Below are 16009 nucleotides of genomic sequence, written 5' to 3'. Positions count from 1 at the left end.
TGAAATGATCAGTTGGGAATTCTTTTACTCTGAGATGCATATACTTTTGATTTTGGCATCTTGGAATAAGCACAGTCCGTCTTTTCTATCTTTTAACACAAAGTGAGGCAACAAAAAATCTTTCTAAGCGGAAGGTGCGAAGAGGAATTTAAAATTTTCCGCATAAAGACAATTAATTGGCAATTGACTTCCATTGTTTGCGGATTTATTGATAATTTTTTCTTTGTCACAAGATATATTAACTTATTTTCCTTTATTGTACACATACACAGGGTTCTGGAACAAAAAGCATCAAGCTTTATGCTTTATTTCCGTAAACTATGCTTACAAGATTAGCGAATTTGGATATGTAAAGTGGTCTTTTTCATAATGCTTTTACTGCTTTTTATGCTTTATGGTTGCCCTACCGTTCATTATGTGCTGTAGAAATGCTACTCTTAAGGCTCTTGCCTAAGCTAATCCCCACATTTTGAAATTTGAAATGAAATTGTCTTACGTCCAACGGCTGTGCCGGTTACGCCAAATAAGACAGTAGTGATGAGAAATGAATGAAATGGTGGAATGAATAGTGGGAGGAAACGGGAGAACCCCGAGAAAACGCACGCACATTGTGAACTACAAAGTTTCTTGGTGCGAGCTGCGATCGAACCAAGGACCTGTTTTGGAATTTTATTGAATAACAAAACAATGAAGAATATAAAAATGTAGAAAGTGAGCTAGATAGTATCTAGAAGATATGTGAACTAATTGTTTTCAAGATCCTCCATATAGTGTACAAATTTGAAATCTCAACATGTATAACGTCAAACTGTACACCCAAATTCCTGCTCTTTAAGAATAGTTTGGGAACTTAGTTTATTTAATAGCGTATTGCAGATATTAGTTTACTTTCCATATTTTTATATTCTTCATTGTTTAAGTTATTCACTGAATTTAAAAAATCGGGATGGGCTTAGTGCCGAGTTCCAATCCTTTATTCACTGCTGTTTCCTCATCACTGTTCATTCTTAAGGAGGATCTATTTTAAAGTGACTTCATGTGTAATTACATAGAACTCAAAATTCCTTTATGAAAACTGACAACGTGTTGTTCGTGACCGGCATACTTGACTAAGTCAACTAGTTACCCATTCAGTCTCACCACGAGGATGTTGAAATGACACTGAACATCAAATCCGTAAGAGTTTATTTCTGGCTGCCATAAATATACACACTTCGTAAATTTATGTTCAAGTCCCCTAACCTTACTGTGTTGCTTAATTATGTTTCTCAACTACGATATTAAAACTGTTTTGGATGTAAGGCAGACAGTTAAAATAAATGTAATCAGATGTACGAGGGATAAGATCAATCGAAAGGGAGTATTTTTAATTTAGAAATCGAACAGTCCGTACTTAACATCTAAGTGGAGTGCTTAATTCGATAATTAGCATATCGTTTCATGAAAACCACTACAAAAACAGATGGGAAAAAAAAAACTTTCTGAATATAAATTTCCTTCAATCAGTTTCCAAATAGTACAGGCTTCCCACTGATCTGGAGAAATTATTTCCCTGACCTTTCTTGACCTTTAACAGGAAATTCCCTGACTTTAATGACAGGTGCCGGATGACGTTGACAAATAGGAATAACTGAGAATATTTATATGAGAACATTTATTCCATAGAAACAAACAATGATCAATTGCTCATACGTACATTCCACTTTACCACCCATAAAAATCTGAGCATCGTTTCATACTGACCATTAATAGTTGGCTAAGCTGGAATTGGTGTACAAATAATGTTACAAAAAATATATTTTATAAAACTTCCTGACCTGCACCATTTTCCCTGATAAGTAGGAACCCTGTAGTAAATTTTCTAAAAAATAAATAGCTTGGTTACTTCTGTAGTTAACAGCCTGGGTTACTTCCATTGTTTAAACATAGCTAACGGCGAAACTAATTGATATTTGAGTATGGATTTCGGAGTTACTGTAAACTAATACATTTATACATATTATGGGAGCTTTGCTACGTTGTTACTACAAAGTACTATTTACTGTGCAGGCCGCTCATACCTATGGTTTCCATTTTGTCGCTGAGATTAAGTGACAAAAGAGCTAGACACAGTGACTTATTGTTGAAGTTCGAGATACTGGTGGTCAACCATCACAATTTACTTGTTGCAAAAATGTTGATAGTTGCAAGGTTAAGATCTGTTTCTTCGATTTATTTTCGATTACTCTGAATTTATAAACCTAGCAGCTTGTGTAAAAAGTATCGCTGGCAGAGATGGTCATATACTGTATGACTGCGCACCCCCACGCAATTTCGCAGGAATTTCAAACTTGATAAAAATCACTTGAATGAAGAAACTTTACTATGTAATTACTATGCATCTTATTGCATATAAGCATCTCTTCCGAGATTACCATGAGTACTGACTGGAATCAAAATTGAGGTTTTACAGTGCATATAACAGATTACAAAAGTTAAAGCTTATATAATATTCCTTGAAAGTTTATTCTGCAAGTAAACATTTAATAATTGAATAAAATACTACAATAAACCCACTTGCACTTTCAGTGCAAATATGACTATGTAAAATTTGGATTGGGCAAGAATAAGATTGGAGTGGGTACGTTATGCTCGTCACTATAAAAAAACAACTAAGGTAGAAAATATGTAAACGCGACAAGGGTAAAGTAAGGCCCGACTTAGTATGAATGATTGAGTTAAATATTAGTTGATTGCCAATTAAACTGGAAACGAAATATGCATCGAGTGACAATAGGTACGGTATACATAAGAGGAGACAAGGATAAATTATTTAAGTATAAACATTAGCACAATCATAATGCAGGAGTGGGATGTGGAAGTGACGAAGAAAATCATTTATAGATGTACGGCCGCCATCATCAAGCAGTGTTGGTAAGTCTGTTGGTAGGAGAAAGTCAGCTCGACGATGAGCATGATGATAAACCACAAGTGCACGCTTGAGTAAATGTAATTTATTGCTGACAACGTGGACCCGTTTGAGCTACCATACCTGATGCAACTGAGCAGTGAATATGAACGCAGATCCATGCTGGCTATCTGAAGATTAAGTTCACTTCTTTCATGCGCAGCAACTTGCGCTGCACAGTTTGCCACTTCCTTACTAGCTATGCCAACTTGGATTGGAACCTAGCAGCGTTGTACTGTATTACATGATAGAATTTGCTGGACGAAAGGATGTTTACTTTGCACATCAAAGAGGCTACTCAGAATACAGAATCGCAACAAATTAATATCATGCGTACGACATGGAGAGAAAACGTAAAATTTGTAAAATTGCAACTAGTTCAGTAATGAATATTGAAGAAAAGGTGTGTAATTTAAAACAGTAAGTACAAGTAGTTTTTAAAAACGCACGTCTGATGACAATCAGTTTATTTGGAACGATTGGTATGGTGGTCTATGGTAGGAGCGATCCGCCGTCTTTCTCAGGCGAGGTGAAATCATCTTGGTTCGTTATATTGCTGAACTCCACGAAATGGACCGCAAGCAATCACCAATAGGTGATCAGTGCACGACACTGCTCACCCACGTCACGCAAAGGACAGTGCAGGTTATCCAAAAATGTGAAACCCTTCATTAACCTTATATTTTCCGATATCCTTCCCACTGACTACCATTTATACCGACGTCTCGAATACATCTTGGGAGAAAGATCTTTTCTGATGATAGGACGGTGCGTGTACGGATAACTCCTTCGCAACGTAGACATCTGCCAAGGAAGTCGTTAGCTAGCTGAGCAATGGGAAAAAGTGTTGCAAAGTGCGACTGTTTTGATTGATCATTGTAGTTTTTCTGGCATCTGGAAAAGGTGCACCTGCAGGGCTCATAGCGAGTCACTTTTTTTTTTTTTTTTTTTTTTTTACTAAAAGTTATTTTTTTCAAATTTGTCACTAAAAGTTACTTTTTTGGAAGGTAAAGTGACTTTTTCGTGTAATTTATGTTTTGCATTGGCAGTTTCCTAAGAAAAATATAAAAATAAATGGAAAGGCAGAAACTTGTTACTCATTATTCTTCTGAATGCTTCAGTACTTGCTGCATGTGAAACAGTCAGCTTTATTCTTTCTAAAGCACAGTTCGTTCCAAATAAACTGATTGTCATCAGACGTGCCTTTTTAAAAACTACTTGTACTTACTGTTTTAAATTACACACCTTTTCAATATTCATTGCTGAACTAGTTGCAATTTTACAAATTTTACGTTCTCTCTCCATGTCGTACGCAGGATATTAATTTGTTGCGATTCTGTATTCACATTATGTGCGAGTTCTTTTACAATAATGTAATGTTTGTCAAAACACCTGTAATTATTTTCAATATGTTGGTCCTTAATCTTATACCAATTCGGAAATTATCTAATTTTTATTTCCACGATGTGTTTCTTAAAGCTCTTAATTTTCGTCACTTATGTGTACTTTCCAGTTTATCGGAAATGGCTCTGTAGTCGCATCCCAATCAGGGTTTGAAAAAATCCGGGCTTTTTTGAAAACGCCCAACCCACCTGGGCCCATATGGTTTTTTTTTTTCGGGTTTAACATTAAAAAAAAAAAAATATATATTTCAACGTCTTTGGAGTAAAAGTGTTAAAATGTGATTTATATTCCAAGATTGTCATTGTCACAACTTGCAACAATTTTCTATTCACTGCTGTTTTGGAAAAGTGGCCGCCATTTTGAAATTTTACATTGGATCGCCGATAAAATCTATACAGCAAATTTAGCATATCTCGTGCTTCCACAGTCAAAATTTCAACTTAAAAGACTAAAAATTGCGCTTTGTAGCGTGGCTATTTGCTATTTTAAAAAATTGCCATTTTGAAATTTTACGTTGGTATGCCGCCAAAATATATATACAAGAAACTTAGAGCGTCTCCTGCTACGTCCCTTTCAGCAGCGAGGCTATATGAGACGGAACCTACTGAATAACGTAATCTGAACCATATGAGCTCCCGCCGGGAATCGAACCCGGGTCGCCCACGCCGAAGACGCGTACACTAACCGCTTAGTAGCCATGAAGGAGCTTGGCAGACAAACGAACAAATGTAGACGAAGTCATCCAGAAGCATGACTGACGTTCCCCAAATATGAATACCAAAATGGGTCTATTAATTTAAAACAAAGATACAATTCATGTTGTATAAAATAAATATTTCAAAATGTCTTATATGAAATAAACATCTCCCAGCGTAAAATAAATGGCTTTACTGTTGAAGTTCACTTCCGATAATTTGTGTGTTCAATTACGGGAATTTGCCGAGCACTTGTTGCAAGACAGTTCTTTCCTGAAAATTAATTTAAAACAATTAACAAAGATATAATTTATATTTTATAAAGTAATTGTTTCAAAATGTCAAATGAAATTAAATATCTTCCAGCGTAAAACAAATAGTTTTATTGTTAAAGTATTCATTTCCGATGCTTCTGCGTTCAATTGCGGGAATTTCACGAGCGCTTCTTTCATCAGGCAGATTTTTTTCCCCCCCGAAAATACAGGTTTCTTTACTGAAAATCGAAACTTCTACTAGTACGGAAATTTGAATTCAGCACTTGAAATAGTAAGCGTTACCTAGTCTTCGGAACTCCGAGCATTAAGGTTCTTAAATTTGAGAAATTTTTCACTATTGCTAGTGATGACTACAGAATGCTTATTTGTAGAGTAGCATCAAATGACTGAACTAAACAGCTGTTGGAAAACCAAATTTTACTGAAGAATACTTGTGTTTTACATCTAACGTAAGAAATAATACTAATAGTTTTATTAATGTATTTATATATTTACTATTAGTACCGGCACCTATGGCCTTAAACCCGTCAAAGGTTTGAGTGATAACGTCCCTTGGTGTAGCAGAGACCACGAGAACACTATTTGCGGAAAGTATTTTCTAAAGTACAAAACTGCATATTTTACTTCGAATAGGTTATAAGAATAATCCATACATTAATTTGTTCTATAACTATCCCAGGCTAAGCTTTTTTTCTTTTAATTCATTCAGTGCATTCGGAACTTTATAAAGGTCTTATGTTGAATGTTGTTGTATACCTTAACGTGAAAGCAAATGATTCTCCCAAGGAAAGTAAAATCTGATGAAAATAACTTTCAATGTGATCACCTTAGTTGTACCAATAATACATTAACAAAAAGCTCAAAACCCCAGGTGGATTTTAAAGTGGTCTTTTTCAGGTGGATCCAACCCGAAAAAACCCGGTGGGTTTTTTTCGGGCTGGGCCCACTTGAGCAAACCCTGATCTTAATGTAACAACATGATCCATTCTTCTGGTTAAACCATACAACACATGTTCTAGTTTATTCTTATTCGGTGATCTTGTTTATATATTTTCTGCGACAGCGTTAGTTGTGATCAACAGATGGCGTGTAATACGGATCTCTTGTTAGGTCGGCTTGCTAAGGTGAAGTACTGTGTGTTCACATGTAACTCCGTATTATAAGTTTATCGTGTGATAAAAATTTAATTTTGTTGGAAGTTATACAACAGATTGCCATAAATGGGGGCAAAATTGAAGTTATCCGGGACATTACATTTTCGTTGTTATCGGCAGGTTAAGGAGGTAAATTTTTATTAGCTTCACGTGAAACAATATTTCAAAAATTAAAGTCACATATGCAGGAAATTGTTGCTACTGCATTTTTAAATTGTGGTAAGCAGCATTGCATATTTTACTGTCATATTTAGGAGGAGTTTGGGCCCCCTTATTTGCGGAAAATGTGTTTTGCAATTTTATTTGTAAGCGTGAATAAAATATGGTGGTATAATCTTTGATTAGAAAGTGTGTGAAGAACATCTACAGCGTCGGGTTATAGGTGGTGCGGGCTTTGTAACCTTGTGGATAAATTTAATAATACACGTTCCAGTTTATCTTCGTATATACATACATATTTTATATATAAAGAGAAGTAGGTATACACCCCTGCATTGATCAAGTATAACATTCTAGTTCATGGGTTTATTTGCTTCGGCTCTTCCGCCTTAAGATGTAAGTAAAAAGACATTAAGATCAAATAATAAACTAAGTCTACCTGAAGGATAACAATAAGAAACGATATAAAATGCAATGAGCTGATCAGTATGGTACTGTATAGCTACTTTTGGGCCACCATGTATATACAGGGGCTAGACAAAAAAATTAAAAACACTTCATACAGAACACATAAGTTTGGCCCTCCACTGTACAACACGTGTCGCGGCTGCCTTTTTTTTTTTTCTTTTTTTTCTTTCTTTCTTCCAATGTGTCATGTGGACTTTTCGTCAGCAGTAACCAGTTCACCTGTGAGTGTCGTGGTGTGAAAGTGGTGCGGTAAAATGGGCGACCTGACAGACTTCCAAAGAGGCATGATCGTTGGTGACCGTCTGGTTGGAGCTTCAATGGCAACAGTGGCGAACATTGTTGGGCTATCGAAAGGCACTGTGTCCAATGTCGAAAACAATGCGACGGGAACTTTATAAAATGAAAATTTAGGACAGGGCCGCTATCGCCAAACCCCTGGTCACAGCAGTAAATACGAAGAGGCGTATCGAGTGGTGCAAGGACCACAAGGCGTGGATTCATGAGCAGTGGAAACACGTAATGTGGTCCGATGAATCAACCTTCACCTTGGTTCCAACAACCGGTCGTGTTTACGTACGGAGAACACCGTCGCAGGCCTATGATACAGACTGTCTGCTCCCAACTGTAAAGCATGGGGGTGGTTCTGTTACAGTATGGGCAGTGATATCGTGGTTTTCTACAGGTGCCATCATAGCCCTGCATGTAATGATCAATGCTAAGGCGTATGAGGCCATTTTGGGAGACAAGGTTCTTACCCATGACCTAAATATTGTTCCCTGATGGTGATGGTATTTACCAAAAGAGTGATTCCATTTCAAATCGTCCAGGGTGGTCCACACGACTGTCTCAGATTTAGTTTATTTTTTAACATAAGAAACTACATACAAAATTATGAGACCCATATTTTTTTCTTTTTGCTGAAAAAAATTTTTTCTTCGATATACAGCCTTCCAAAATGGTTGCCCTCCTCTCGGATTGATCTAAAAACTGAAAAACATGTCAAATTAAAAGTTTTGTTGTAAAGAAACGAGTGTACTTAATAACAATCGCAATAGCAGGAAGACTATAAAGTTGTATGTTCCGGTGGAGAGCCAAAATTCGTCTATTGGTCCAATAGGAATCCCGCAATTCACTCGCAATGTTGCCAACTTTGGTGAAAGTTTTGCTAACTTCAAACATTTTTTCTGTCCTCACGAGCAATATCAACCATCTGCTTCTAGCATCGAAATCTACTCCATAAGGTCTCTTGAAAATGTAAAGGACTTACGTTTCTGATTATTACATCCCACGTTATAGCATGATGAAAAGCTGAAAATTTCATTAAGACGCCATTTTCTCAAAAACCCCACCTTTTAAAAATCTGAATATTTTTACATGTATTGGAGAAGTATCTAAGTATTTAATTTCCGTTAACCGTTCATGCGACTGCAGCCCCTAACATTCGCAATTAATTACTGAAATTTCGATTTTTGTACTTGGAATGTAAATATTTCCTATGGGCATTTAGGTCCCATACACAAGGCGATTAGAAAGGGTGTATGAAAATTTTGAGAGATGAATCCTGACATCAAATCCAGTAGAAAAGTTCCCATAAACATGAGTCGAATTCCGCTTCGTTTTCGAGTTACAGGGTTTCCAACTCGGGACCCAAAATCGGCTCAGGACAATAGAAAATGAAATATATATTTCGCACTGAATCAGAAACTGTGTGTTATAGATTTGATAAAGTTCAGAAAGTTGATTTGTATCAATATGATGATTTTACGTGCGCTGCAAATCGGTTGGCAGTGTTGCCAACTTGGTAGAACTTTGTTTCAAAATGACACTACTTGGATTTTATTTGATATTTGGTATTCATTAATGGTTGTAAACATCACATGAAGCACAATTTCCCATCGCCACAGTTTTCGAAAACTTACACGTATTTCAGTAAAAGGTTTTATCTTGTGCGTTATTGATAGTTTGTGTGATTCGGTGTCGTGACCGTCGTCCTTGTTCTCTGGAACCATGAAATTGTTTTCACTGGTAGCATGACATTGTAGTGCACTAGTTAAGTGTTTGTGTGAATAACAATGGGGAAGTCCTATTACAATAAGGACTGTATTAAATGTGTTGATTATGCTAAAAGCCATAAGAGGATTGTGCGAAGAAAGAATTCTAGACAAAAATTTTATCTTGCAGTAAAATATATGGATTGCGTACAGCGTGTCTGATCAAACGTGCTATTAGGGGAGGATGATTATTTGTGTCCTGTACAAGGCGATTTGAAAGGCAGTATGAAAAATTTTGAGAGGTAAATCCTTCACTGTAGTCTAGGTTTCACCGATAACGGCCGTTTTAATGGCGACACATCCATGTTTAGCATGTTAACTGTCTGGTTAATGGTTTCCAAATCTACATTCAGAAGAACAAATTCTTTATTTTGTTGATGTATAATTTCATATTTACACCTTTCGTGGTCACCAATATCTCACACACATTCACGTTATTCACGGTAAATATTCAAAGCATCCTTTACAGAAATAATCATCCTCTCCTAATACTATGTTTTGGCAGACGCGCTGTACACAATACATTTTACAGCAAGATAAAATTTTTGTCAAGAATTCCTTCCGTACACAATTATCTCATGCCTTTTAGAATAATCAACACATTTAATACGGTCCTTACTGTAACAGGACATCTCGATTGTTATTCATACAAACACTAACTAGTACACTACAATGTCATGTTACCAGTGAAAACAGTTTTCATGGTTCCAGAGAACACTAGGACGATGTTCACGACAACGAATCACGTAATAAACCGTTTCGTGGTTGCACCAGAACTTCCTGAACAAGTTCGAATTTGATGTGTAGTGTTACGAGAGGTTTTGCAATAAAAAAAATCTCTTCTCTTTATTATTATTATTATTATTATTATTATTATTACCACAACTTACACAGACGTAGTTTTTATTAGACATTTTGGTTTTACTAATGATGGCAAACCAAGTGAATTTCACACACAATGTTGCAAACTATCAATAACGCACGAGATAAAACCTTTTAATGAAATACATGTAATTTTTCGAAAACTGTGGTGATGTGGGGAAAATTGTGCATCATGTGATGTTTACAATCATTAATGAATACCAAATATCAAATAAAAACCACGTAGTGTCATTTGGAAACAAAGTTCTACCAAGTTGGCAACACTGCCAACCGATTTGCAACGCACGTAAAAATCATATTGATACGAATCAACTTTCTGAACTTTATCAAATCTATAACACATAGTTCTGATTTAACGCGAAATTTATATTTTATATTCCATTGTTGCGTGCCGATTTTGGATCCCGAGTTGGAAACCCTGTAACTCGAAAACGAAGCGGAATTCGACTCATGTTTATGGGAACTTTTCTACTGGATTTGATGTCAGGATTCATCTCTCAAAATTTTCATACTCCCTTTCAAATCGCCTTGTGTATAGGACCTAAATACCCATAGGAAATATTTACATTCCAAGTACAAAAATCGAAATTCAGTAATTAATTGCGAATGTTAGGGGCTGCAGCCGCATGAACGGTTAACGGATATTAAATACTTAGGTACTTCTCCAATACATGTAAAAAATTCAGATTTTTAAAAGGTGGGGTTTTTGAGAAAATGGCGTCTTAATGAAATTTTCAGCTTTTCATCATGCTATAACGTGGGATGTAATAATCAGAAACGTAAGTCCTTTACATTTTCAAGAGACCTTATGGAGTAGATTTCGATGCTAGAAGCAGATGGTTGATATTGCTCGTGAGGACAGAAAAAAAATGTTTGAAGTTAGCAAAAATTTCAAAGTTGGCAACATTGCGAGTGAATTGCGCGATCCCTATTGGACCAATAGACGAATTTTGGCTCTCCACAGAAACATACAACTTTATACTCTTCCTGCTATTGCGATTATGTCATTAAGTACACTCGTTTCTTTACAACGAAACTTTTAATTTGACATGTTTTTCAGTTTTTAGAGCAATCCGAGAGGAGGGCAACCATTTTGGAAGGCTGTACACCGAAGAAAAATTTTTTTCAGCAAAAAGAGAAAATATGGGTCTAATAATATTGCATGGAGATCCCATATATAAAAAATAAATGAAATCTGAGACTATGATTGGTACCAATTTTGGTTTGCCTGGACGATTTGAAATGGAATCTGTCAAAATGATTTGGCACCCTGTCACGCTGCAAAATCGGTGAAATCATGGTTTGAGGAGCATGACCAGCTGCTATCACACCTCCCCTGGGTCCCACAATCACCAGATTGATCACTGAGCCATTGTAGTCTGAGGTAGAAAGGAGTGTTCGGTCTCATTACCCTCCACCAGCATCCCTTAAGGAACTGGAGCATGTTTTGGAGGAACATTGGTACAAAATTCCACACACCACGATTCAGGAGCTGTATACGTCCATTCCACGTCAGATCCAAGGTGTTTTAGGCCCCACACCATACTAGGTATGATTTTCACACTTTTGCAAACGTTTTAGATTTTTTTGTCAATCCCCTATACATACATACATACATACATACACACACACACACATATATATATATATATATATATATATATATATATATATATATATATATATATATATATATATATATATATATATATATTCGTAATTTTTTTGTGCTTCCCCCTCTAAGTGAATTTTCTGTTGTGCTAGGCCTACTTTACTTGTCCGTCCAATACTGAGTTATCGGAACCTTGTATTCAAATATGGAGGTGTGTGTTTTAGTTCGAGAATAGTGGCAAAGCTCAAAATTACCATCTGCACTATTGGGTTACAGCTAGAGAGGACTTCGCAAAGTTCATTTTTTCTTTCTTGGTTAGTTGTTGGAAGTGCCTATGGCTAAGCCTGAGATTTATGAATGAAACAATGGAATGAGACTGGAGAGCCCCCTTCCAACACACCAAAACATAATAACATACAATGTTTGCTCACCATAAAGCTCACTTGGTGACAGCTGAAATCCAACCAAGGACCCCACGCACTAGAGTTGAGCGTCCTACCACTGAGCCACTGTAGTTCCATTAACTTTTCAAGGCTTTTGTGAAACTAAGGTTCGTACGTCATACTTTAAGAACACGTATCTACGATACGGAATCGAACCTTAATGTCAATTTAGATCAGAATTTAGATTTATGGGCTTTCAGTAGATTGTAGTCAGTTACGTATTGTGGCCGCAAGAAGAAAAAAACCCTTAGTGGGGGTACAGAAAATTGACCTATTAGTCGTCTTCTCTCACTACATGGTAGTGAAAAGATTTTCTCCGAAATTCGGAGTTGCCAAGAAAATTCGAACTGTCAGACAGCTTTCGGCTAGAACAGGGGGATGAGAAAAAGCTGATATCTTAGTCACTTGTGTAAAACATGAGATGTCTTAAATGTTTTGGCGGAGAAAAAAATAGTATGGAAATCCCTAGTGCTTGGTGTTATTCGACACTTTCAGCCTGGTTTCAACAGAATATTTTTTCAGCTGAGAAGGAATACCGGTGTGATAGTATATGCCAAAAACTCTTATTACTATCTATTTACTTGAAGTACCACGAAACAAAGTATCTCATTAACAAAGGGAAAAAGGAAAGTGACCTCTTTAAGCTTAAGTCGTTAATCACAGTGTAAGGGGACCAAAACTGGGAACGTCGTTGGACAGTGCCGATAACCTCCCACTAAGCCTTTCTTGTTGCAGAATGTTTATGTAATGTTGTCATGTATGAGGAATGACGTCCGTCTGCGATCGCACTATCCGGAGAATCGAAAAGGAAGAAAGACCCTGCTTGGGACAAATTCATTAGGTATCCCTCGCCCCCCGGCATCTGCCTGGTGCTAATAAGAAAATCAACAAAAATATTACTCAGGATGGCGGCCTGAGAAATTTTTACGCTTTTTCGGTCGAGTATCAATAATGGGCATTGAACCCGGCACCGCAGCAAAGACGAGAGTTAACAATAACGCTACACGGGACTACTAACAGTTTAGTGTCCGTTATGATTGGAGAACCTGAATTCCCGTTCCGTTCTATGCTTTCCGAGCAAAATCTTCATAAAAAGCTATTAAAATTCATAATTTTTCAATTCCTTTTGGGTTTCTTTCGTTATATTGAGGTAGGGGAGAGGCGAGGTTTGGTTTGCATATACAACAGAGGTGCCCTTGGACGTTCGAACAAAGTTTACCATTTAATTCACATAGTACTGCCGAGCGAGCGTCGGCGAGTGCAGGCGGGTTAGAGCCCTCCTCCATTAAACTAATTAATGTAGTTTTTTTTTTCACTTACCTTAGTACTTCGGTCCGTACTGAAAACCGTAACTTTCTCCACTTTCTTCGCTGTCACCTCCTTTTCACACTTCCCACAATTTGTTCTTAGGTTCATTAATTCATGCTCTTCACATAGTTTTAGAAGATTTTGCTTGTTATGAACGTATTGCTTCTCGAAATTTAACACGGGGCCGCGGTGGCTGTGGTAGAACGTTCACCTCTGGTGCTTGGGGTCCCGGGTTCGATCCCATCCCCCGCCAAGTGAACTTTGTGGTAAACACCGCGTGCGCGAGTTTTCTCGCGGTTCTCCCGTTTCCTCCCACTTTCTTCATTCCAACATTTCAATCATTACTCATCATCACCGTCTCCTTTAGCCTAACCGGCATAATCGCGGGACGTAAAACTCAAATACTTCATTCCATTTTTTTTTTTTTTTTTTTAAATTTAACACAGTCAGCTCACATCCTGTGCATCGTTTTGGTATATTTGTCGCCATGTTGATAATATAAATGCCCGTTAGTTTCCCACAATGCAACTATTCTGTTACCTTGCGCGAAGTAGTTCCCTCCGCTAGCCGAATAGAGCAAGAATCTAGAACACAGGTCCCCCTTCCCACTTAGCTGTAATAACGACAGAAAACAACGTGCCCTGCGGCGCTCTAACCCGCCTTCACTCGCTGAAGCTCGCTTGGCAGCACTAACCAACCAGCAGAAACCAACCCAGTTACTAACCTACATCGGAGAACCTGTGTTCTAGAATATTCCCGCCGAATAGTCCCATGTTTGTAACAGTTTATATATAACATTTTTCGAGATCCTTATATATTATCAAGCACCCAAACGATCAAACTACCCATATCTTCCCTGTAAATTTTATAAATTTTGCTGGAAACTGACACCCAACTTTGGAACTTAACGCTGTGAGCCAATATTTACCTCACTCAGTCCTATTTATGTACTCTATATGCTATGCGAGGTCCATTGTTGAGGATTGAGTGAGATAAATATGAGCTCACACGTGCTGCAAGAGAGAGTGGAGTTACACTTAAAATGAACTACGTGGATTGAAATAAATTAGTCCCTTACACGCAGAAACAAGCCGTAAGTTCCCCCTGTGGGTTAAGTGTGGCAGAGTAAGTCCAGGAATACAAAACCTACACTAAACTAACCTTCCCTAAGCCAAATTAATCACTACATCCTGGACCTACTCTGTGGCACTAAGGCCTCCCTGATGACCTTCTGTCAGTCAGTCTTGCAGAAAGGAATTTCGTAATTCACCGGTAAGTGCATTGGCCAGTGAAAGTAAAACTAGGCTAGTAGTATTGATAATTCGATATTCACTTTCACTCCACACTAAGTACATAGCCTATCCATATAGACCTACGCATTCAAAATTCACTAAAGAGAGCTACTAGAAATTCTTTGCGATTGCATAATAATAAAGCGGTCCTTAAAGGTGATTGTGTTGACTCGCATATTTGGCGCCTACATCAATAAATTTCATAAATACTGTAAGCCCTTTGAACTAACAATTTTACACATTAAAAAATTGTTGAAGTATGCCTTATATTCTTGATCTGCAAAAAGTATACCACTTAGGTACTATGTAACAGTGCTTTCTCACATAAGGCATCCAATGCCTTAGCTTTCTCGAGCATCGGTATCTCACGGTAACTATTGTTATCAAGAAGAGCAACTCCGGTCTCGGACGCTGATACATAAATTTAATTTTTCTTACACAACTCGTTGAGATCTACGACTTTTGAGAGAGAGAGAGAGAGAGAGAGAAAAAAAAATGCAGTCTCCATTACCTCATTGCGAATATGGCATCCAATCTATCAACCGCACAAAAACAGTATTTTCAACTGGAAGCTACACATTCTGCTCTACACTATTTTTCCGTTGTATTTTCTATGTACTTTGCAACCTGATGCCTAAAACATACGGTAGTGAAATTTCCATGTATAATACTTATAAAGAATGACTATGCCACAAAGACAATGCATTGAAATATGACCTTCAGAAAACATTTGGGTTATGTTCCCGCAATTCTTACGCATATTGTTTTTCGAAAATTGTAAAGAATCATGCACTTCTCTTACCTGTCTCGCACGTTGTAGAGCAGCAGCAAAAGCTGAACTTTGACTAAAATTCTGAGGCGGAGCAACCGCTGAATAATCACTCATTGTGAACCATGAAGCACAGAAAGATAAAATGGCGCCGGTTAAGAGCGCGTGTATATGAGTATTTCATAATTTGCCCAGTAGAGGCAGTGATATTCAGTGTTGCAAGTAACTAAGATTGATTTTTTAGCTAATATACGTTTGAAAAGTGTACCAGTCCACATTTAGATCCATTATTCAGTTGCAGCACAGAGAAAAAGCTCTGTGGTTGCAGCCACAGCACAAATTGCGGAGCGAAACACAGTGCAAATCATGCAAAAGCCAATTAAAACTGTTATGCATATAACTGCAAACTAAAACGCAAAGGCAAATAATAAATACAAAAATCAATTGCTATGCTTAATGTCGTAAACTGAAACACTTTTCGAGATAAATTTGACGTAACAGTTGTTTTCCATATCCAGCAGTGAATTTTCCGTGTAGGTTTACTTTTGGT

At 37.2% G+C, this 16009-nt stretch overlaps 1 protein-coding gene across 11 annotated transcripts in view; it reads right to left on the bottom strand.

Annotated features, from left to right (window-relative positions):
• Psi (P-element somatic inhibitor) overlaps positions 1–15650 on the bottom strand; it is a 146531-nt gene extending 130881 nt beyond the window's left edge. For all 11 annotated transcript variants that reach the window (XR_014128785.1, XM_081743371.1, XM_081743417.1 and 8 more), the window contains exon 1: positions 15493–15650. Coding sequence is in view for 10 of the 11 variants with exons in the window: in XM_081743371.1 (XP_081599497.1) it covers positions 15493–15576 (84 nt within the window). In the remaining variant the exon portion in view is untranslated. The remainder of the gene's footprint in view (positions 1–15492) is intronic.
• Positions 15651–16009: the final 359 nt, after the last annotated feature.

The sequence above is a fragment of the Thermobia domestica genome, chromosome 2, assembly GCF_964235325.1.
Source record: "Thermobia domestica chromosome 2, izTheDome1.hap1.1, whole genome shotgun sequence".
In the NCBI taxonomy this organism is placed as follows: domain Eukaryota; kingdom Metazoa; phylum Arthropoda; class Insecta; order Zygentoma; family Lepismatidae; genus Thermobia; species Thermobia domestica.
Note: the sequence above shows the minus strand (reverse complement) of the source record. Positions and strands in the feature narration are given on the sequence as shown.